General features: G+C 35.9%; 1 protein-coding gene across 1 annotated transcript; it reads right to left on the bottom strand.

Moving 5' to 3' along the window:
* Positions 1-4,703: 4,703 nt before the first annotated feature.
* Positions 4,704-6,589, bottom strand: LOC145008110 (uncharacterized). The gene is made up of 3 exons (XM_078966729.1): positions 6,008-6,589; positions 5,525-5,905; positions 4,704-5,267 (listed from the first exon to the last, which is right to left on the bottom strand). The coding sequence occupies exons 1-3, from the start codon at positions 6,378-6,380 to the stop codon at positions 4,819-4,821; spliced, it is 1,203 nt and encodes a 400-aa protein (XP_078822855.1). The 5' UTR covers positions 6,381-6,589; the 3' UTR covers positions 4,704-4,818.
* Positions 6,590-6,949: the final 360 nt, after the last annotated feature.

Below are 6,949 nucleotides of genomic sequence, written 5' to 3'. Positions count from 1 at the left end.
CGTTCCTTGTGATCGCTAGGGTAGGCAGGGTGGCCTACCGATTTGATTTGCCGAGTGTCAGCCAGATCCACAACATTTTCAATGTTTCACAGTTGTATAAGTGTATGTTGGACGATGAGGTAATGGTCGTCTTGGATAATATTCAAGTTGATGAGAGCCTGAATTATTTTGAGAGGCTGGTAGCGATTGTGGAAAGGTATATGAAGAATCTGCACAACAAGGAGATACCTTTGGTAAAGGTTCAGTGGAAGCATAGGAAAGGCTCCGAGTGGACATGGGAGTCGGAGGAAGAGATGCGGGAGCATTATCCTGAGTTGTTTGCGACGGCCGATTTCGAATATGGAGTCTAGTTCAAGTGTAGGAGAATTGTAGCATCCCAATGTTGAGGTATTTTTAATTGTAACCCTATGTATGATTAAATATTGCAATTTAGTCCCTGAGTATAAGAAAGAGTATAAAATGGCCCATCATGGCATTTTGTATAAGAAAAAGTATAAAATGGCCCATAATGGCATTTTGGTAATTTTGGCATTGGAGTAGTACGTTGGACGTATGTTGCTTACACTGAGTACACCTCGTACGTTGGGTGTACGTGGAGAAACTCCAAACCCTTATTTTTAGGGTTTGGTCCATATATAAACACCATTATGGTCTCACTTATCATTCTTCATTAGCCCCCATCTGAGATTTCGACCCTATATCAAACCCTAAGTGAGAAAGTATGTTTTGAGCTCATTTGTGTGCCTTTCTGGTGTTCTTGAAGAAGGAGAAAATGGTGCAAGAACCTTGAAGCTTGGAAGCAACTTAGATATGGGATTCCATACTTGCTAACAACATCTTGGAGGTAAAAAGTTCACAACTTGATCACTCAAGCTTGTAGATCTAGGCATTTCTTCCTTTAGAGCACTTTTGGTCCCAAATATGGTGATTCCTAAGCATGGCATGTTCTTGATCAAATAAGTCGTCATTTTAGACCTTATAGGGGGTCTTAAGTCATAAAAATGTGGTCTTGATGCTCAGTTTTACTCCATACATGCTATAGAAGATCTTAAAGCATTAAGATGTTGATATTTTGGGTTTTAACAACTTAATGGACATGCAAAGTCATAAATTTGGAAACTTTATGACTCAAGACGATATCATGGCCTTGGATATGCATTTGGATGTGTTAAGTCGAAGAAATAAGTGCTTAATAGGCTAAGACGAGGGTTGTTGCGTACGCTGGGAGTACCATAAAATATGTTTTATGTATGAAGATTTGGCCTCGATGCCTCGAAAATGCTTGTACGCCCCTCGTATGAAGCCTAAGTCAACTCGACTGAGTTGACTTGACTGTGTTGACTCAGTTGACTTTGATATGTTTTGACCAAGGGTATTTGTGGGGAAATGTTATTAATTTAGAATGGAAATGTTCTGACATTTAGGATTTGGGTTGAGCTGATATTTGGAAGCAGAGTATTGATCAGATATTCGTCAGACTATAAGGTGAGTTTCCCTCATTGTACTACAAGTCGAAGGCACCAATATCGGCCCATTGGATTGATATCCTGGTTAACGTGTGATGTTGTCTTGTTATGATCTGTTAGATCTTTATGATTATCTGTATTTGCTGGCTTTGTGTTCCTGTTTATTTGTTGCATATGTCGACATGTTGGTTTGGGTCAAGGAGGTCCTACTTTGTGTTGTAAGCCATAACACCCCGGTGTCGACCGAATAGGCTGTAGGCCCTGCGAGATGGTCCAGTCAGGTCAGCAGCCCGTAGAGAGGTTCACATAGGCTGTAGGCCCTGCAAGGCGGTCCATTCAGGTTGACTGCTCGTGGAGCGGTCCAGATAGGCTGTAGGCCCTGCGAGGCGGTTCACTCAGGCCGACTGCTCATGTTCGCATGCTTGTCTGTTTTGTTTATGTGGTGGTACTTTAAGGAACTTATTAAGGATTGAATTACATTCTTAGTTTCATTTCAGGTACTTCAGAGGTCTGCGACAACGCGAATGTTTAACCGTACACATCCTTAGGTTTATGATTTATTGGATCGTAGGAGACTCTGTTTTTTAATAATGATTTGAAAACAATGATTATGTAAACACTTCCTTTTAGTAAATAGATTGTTTTAAAAAGTTTAAATTTAATGTTATTTTTGAGACGTTACAACTTGACTAATTCAAGTATATGATTTAGACACATAAATAATTGTTTCATGTGATTGTATATGTACATATCGTCTCATTTAAAAATAAAGACAAACACATTCTGAAAATTAAACAAATACCATGGAAGTTGGTAACATTTGGCCACATTTTTCGACAGTGGCTCGTCATTATCACGTTTTAATACAAAAATTGTGGTTAAGGTTTTCGAAGAAGTATACAATTGTCACATGTATTACAAATAAAATATGGCTAAGATCATGCAATATTTTTCGTTGGTGAGCTTTAGCCATACAAATAATCGTAAGTGTAGCATGGCTATTTTAGAAAAATATGTACTTGTAGATCATTTTTGTACTAGTGTAGAAACCCTAAGATTCAAAACGACGAAGGAAGGGGAAGTTTTTTATAATCATATGCTCGTCATTACATTCTTTTTAATTAATACAAAAATGGGTTTTATTCATCATTAAAGTTGGTTTATATTTTATAATACTTGTTATAGAAGGATTTTCCTTTAGAAATTGACTCACTAATCCATTAGTTCAGTACCCGACATAACCTGCATATCAGAGTAATTAAGGTACATATTAGAGTAATTAGGGAGTCTGATTACAAACACATTAACAAAAAAATAAAACTTTCATTTAGCGAAAGAACAATTATATTTGTGGTAATGTGTGGACGATTCTCTATCCGTGGCCTTTATTTTAATCTTCTATTGCTTAAATTATATTATGTTTGTTCTCATGTACCGATGGAAGAGTGGCTTGCATGGTTGGATGCATGGCATACAATGGCAAATGAAGAACAAAAAACTACATGATTCCTTATTTCCTTATGTAAATGAAACTAAAAAAATATAAAAGTGTAGTTCTTTTAGCGAAAATAAAGTAGATCCTAAATTTTTTATATATATATTTGTTGTATTAAAAAAAGGTAGGTCCTAGGATCCAACTTGTGAATGCATAGCTACGCCCTCTCGTGGCATGCAACACCATTTTTAATTCAATCAAAGTAATTGCTATAATTTTGAGAATTCTAATTATATATCACTATATTCTATATTTTTAACCATTTGTTGCTTTTAACTGTTAGATTCACATAAAAAAAGGAACAGATTGGATGCAAGTATGATGTTTGATGATTTGTAGATTCACACAAAGAAAGGGAACATGTATCCTTAGTAGACTATTTTTCCTTTTATTAGATCTTCATTGACTTGTTACATGTTTCTAAAGGTATGTCATATTGAATTAAGCATTGACGATGAGAATGTATCCACCAAGAGAAGAAGTAAGAGAGGTTATATTTTCATGCATGACAACCGTACTCCAACATATGGCAAGTTTTACTAGGTATCATAATCATACTTACTCTCTTTAAAGGCCTATTCTTCCAGCAACTCTTGATCATTATGTATTAATCATGATGATTTTGATTTGCAATTGCAAAAAAGACAAGATGAAATGGATGTGTGATTGCAATAAGACAACATAAAATGGATGTGCAACAAACACAACTAGAAGAAAAAATGACATCCATTTGAAACATTTAAACAGCCCATGCAGTAATCCGTCAAATAGTTCTTAGCATTATGTTTTTATTAAGTATTTGTAATGTATTTGACTATTTCAATGTATTTACCAAATTTTCATATAATAATTTTTTTACGGTTGATTATGAATGTAATTTTAGGTCTAATTTATTGGTTTTTTTTTCCTGCATTTTTGGTAAAAAAAAACCTGGATTTTATTACAATTATTATTTTTAAAACAAAACCATTGGATGTTAGAGAGATAAATTTGTCACAACAAATTAGAAAAATGTCCTAGGCAGCCTGTAGTAAAATACTTCCTAGGTGTAGGAAATGATTCCATAGGCAACCAATAGCTAATAACTCTATAGGGAATCCATATCCATAGATAATAATAAAAATATAAGCAATCTATAGTAAAACAAGTTAACAAGCTACGTCGGTAATTTGTATGTAAAAGTAGCTATAAGGGAATCCGTAAGTAAATTACCAACGAAAATTTCTATAGGTAGCATGTAGGAAATTACTTAGGCAATCTATCACAGCCAATCACTCACGAGTTATGTCCCTATGGAGCAGTTTCTGTAGGCAAGCGGTAGATAACCCGTTTTAACTACATGTTACCTTCGGAATGTGCTATAGCTAAAAGGGTAGTTTGCTAGTAGTGATATAACATATAAGGTAAAACTAATAATATTTCCAACAAAAAATGAATCTTACGGAGTAAAACTATCCATGGTGATGCAAACCAAAAATGGGGCCAACCTCATCTAACTTATTTCTGTTAAAAACATATGTTTGATGATGACATTGTTGTTAGCTTGTTACATGTCAATAACATGACCAATCACACATGCGAAGATTCTGCTGAGGAAAGGATGCTCGACCGTTACTCGTCTTTCGAATGAATCTCTTAAAAGTAAATTATTATAAAGATATTTTCCTCTTATTAATTATAATATTGACACATCTGACCTCACTTCATTAAAATTTAGTATTTAAAGGTGAGCGATTTCGGTATGCAAAAGAATTAGATGGGAGTAATTAATTAACAAATTGACAAATAGTTTAAATTGGCATAAGCTAATAAAAAGAGAGTTAATGAAACTACAGGGTCTTGGTTAAATATGATTTTTCATGTGGCTCCAACTCCAAGAAAGTCTATAAGTGGGGGTGAAATGTCAATATTAGCCTCAGAAAACTGCTGGCTTTGTAAAACTTGTGGTGGTGGTGTTACTGTCGTTACTGAATGAGTAGTACCAATGGCGGAATTATCTGCAACAGATGAGAAGGGGCTGCTGCTACTGTTGTAACCATGATGATGATGGTAATATTGATGATTTATGCCAGCAGTCATCATCATCAATGGTAATGCATGTTCATTTTGATCGTTGTGACGATCATCATCATGATGATATTGACGTTGATGATCGTAGAAATTAGTAGTGCTGATACTATTACCCATCATCCATGATGTGTTTGATGATGGTGATGATGATGATGATAACGTGTCCCAACATTTGTTCTTGCTGCTGAAGATGTGATCCATCATCATCATCATCATTTGATTGTTGTTCTTCCCACCTGAAAAATATGTCCATTTTGCATATACGGAAATGGTAAGCTATCTTTTTGACACAAAAAGGTAACCAAATGCCATCAAGTCTCCTGCACAAACTTCTAATAACAAGTATATCATGCATTAGAACTTGTACAATGGTTTAGTCACTTCACCACGTTAAGGTACACACTAATGGTCCTTTCGGATATTGTCAAATTCTTTGACAACATTTTTGTTTTTGGAAATACATGATGTGAAAACTAAATGTATGGAAACTGACCGGAGATGAAACCAAGGGGTGGCTGTTGATGGAACATCGCATTGTAAGCTGGAGAAGCATCGGTGGGGATTAAGATCTGCGGTGGCGGGGGTGGTGGTGGAGTGGCAGAAGGAGTGTCGGATCCTGAACCAGTTTGAGTGATGAACATTCTTCTCTTCCTATGAGCATTCGACTGTTCTCTATACTTTCTAGCCATGATTACATGCCAATGATTCTTGACGGCGTTATCAGTTCTACCAGGGAAAAGCCTTGCAATCAATGCCCATTTGTTGCCGTACATTCTGTGAGCAGTCATCAGCCTCTCTTCTTCTTCATCAGTGAAAGCTTTTCTGTTAATTCTTGGGTCTAATTGGTTAAACCATCTCAACCTGCAACTCTTCCCTAAAGAAAAACAAAAAGCACGGATTTTGTCAAACAAGAAAGACATATGAAAGCTAGGGTTAATTAATGAAAACATAAAAGGGTGTCTAATTTATAAAGTACCTGATCTTCCTTCTAGTTTCTCAGCGATAAGGTTCCAGTTCTGAGGACCATAAAGAGCCACAAGCTCCTTGAGTTTCGCATCTTCAGCGGGTCTCCAATGGCCTCTTGCACAAGTCTTGGTTGGTTTGATCATCATTTTACCATTGTTGAAGGTGCAACCTGCACCACTACTAAGGTTAAGATCAAGTTCTTCTTGTTCTTCTTCGTCTTCATCGTCTTCTTGGTTGTGAGAGCTGGTGGTGGTGATCATAAGAGGGAAGTCTAGAGAAGAAGAAGAGGAGGAGGAGGAGGAACGGATAAGATGGTGATTAGGGTTTGAATTAGGGTTTTGATTGTTTAGAGAGAGAGAACGGAAAGAGTCGGAAAATATCATCCCCGTATATTAAGAAGAAAGAAGAAGAAGAAGAAGAAGAGGTAATAGTTTCTTGGTTGTTGTTGTTGTAGTTTGATATATAAAGGAGATGTGTCTTGATGTTTGTGTGTAGGATAGAGACGTGCGTGCGGATGCTGCTACAAAAACGTCATATATTCTGGTTAAAGAAATCTTGAAATTGGGAGAGGTATTTGTGTGTGAAATTTGGAGCAGCTAGTAGAAACAGGAAAAGCATTCTTAACAGAAGTCTCAATCTTCTCTGCACACACTCGTGGGGTGGGGTGGGGTGGGATGTGAAGAAGGTATTTCACTAATTAATTTTGACATTTTAGACGAATTATTTAAAAGAAAATACAGTCTTGTTCTACATCATAAAGAAAATAAATGAAAAAAAAGGAGTGATTATTTGATTATGTGTTCTACTTTCTCGAAAAACTTGAAAAGATGGTACTTTTATTACCGATTATCATGTTTTGTTGTGAATTGTTTTATTTTTTAAAATAGGTTCATGCAAATATACTCTGATACTATACGTACACAGAAACTCATATACAATATAAAGAAATTGA

The sequence above is a fragment of the Lactuca saligna genome, chromosome 8 (genome assembly GCF_052625555.1).
Source record: "Lactuca saligna cultivar CGN05327 chromosome 8, ASM5262555v1, whole genome shotgun sequence".
Lineage (NCBI taxonomy): Eukaryota > Viridiplantae > Streptophyta > Magnoliopsida > Asterales > Asteraceae > Lactuca > Lactuca saligna.
This window is presented reverse-complemented; position numbering and strand designations above follow the sequence as displayed.

Bases quoted from the DNA above. Each gene is read 5' to 3' on its own strand.
- LOC145008110 (XM_078966729.1), bottom strand. From the start codon at position 6,380: ATGATATTTTCCGACTCTTTCCGTTCTCTCTCTCTAAACAATCAAAAC. The intron at 5,906-6,007 runs GTACTTTATAAA...GTTTTTCTTTAG, and splicing joins GAAACTAGAAGGAAGATCAG to GGAAGAGTTGCAGGTTGAGA. The intron at 5,268-5,524 runs GTCAGTTTCCAT...CATATTTTTCAG, and splicing joins ACCCCTTGGTTTCATCTCCG to GTGGGAAGAACAACAATCAA.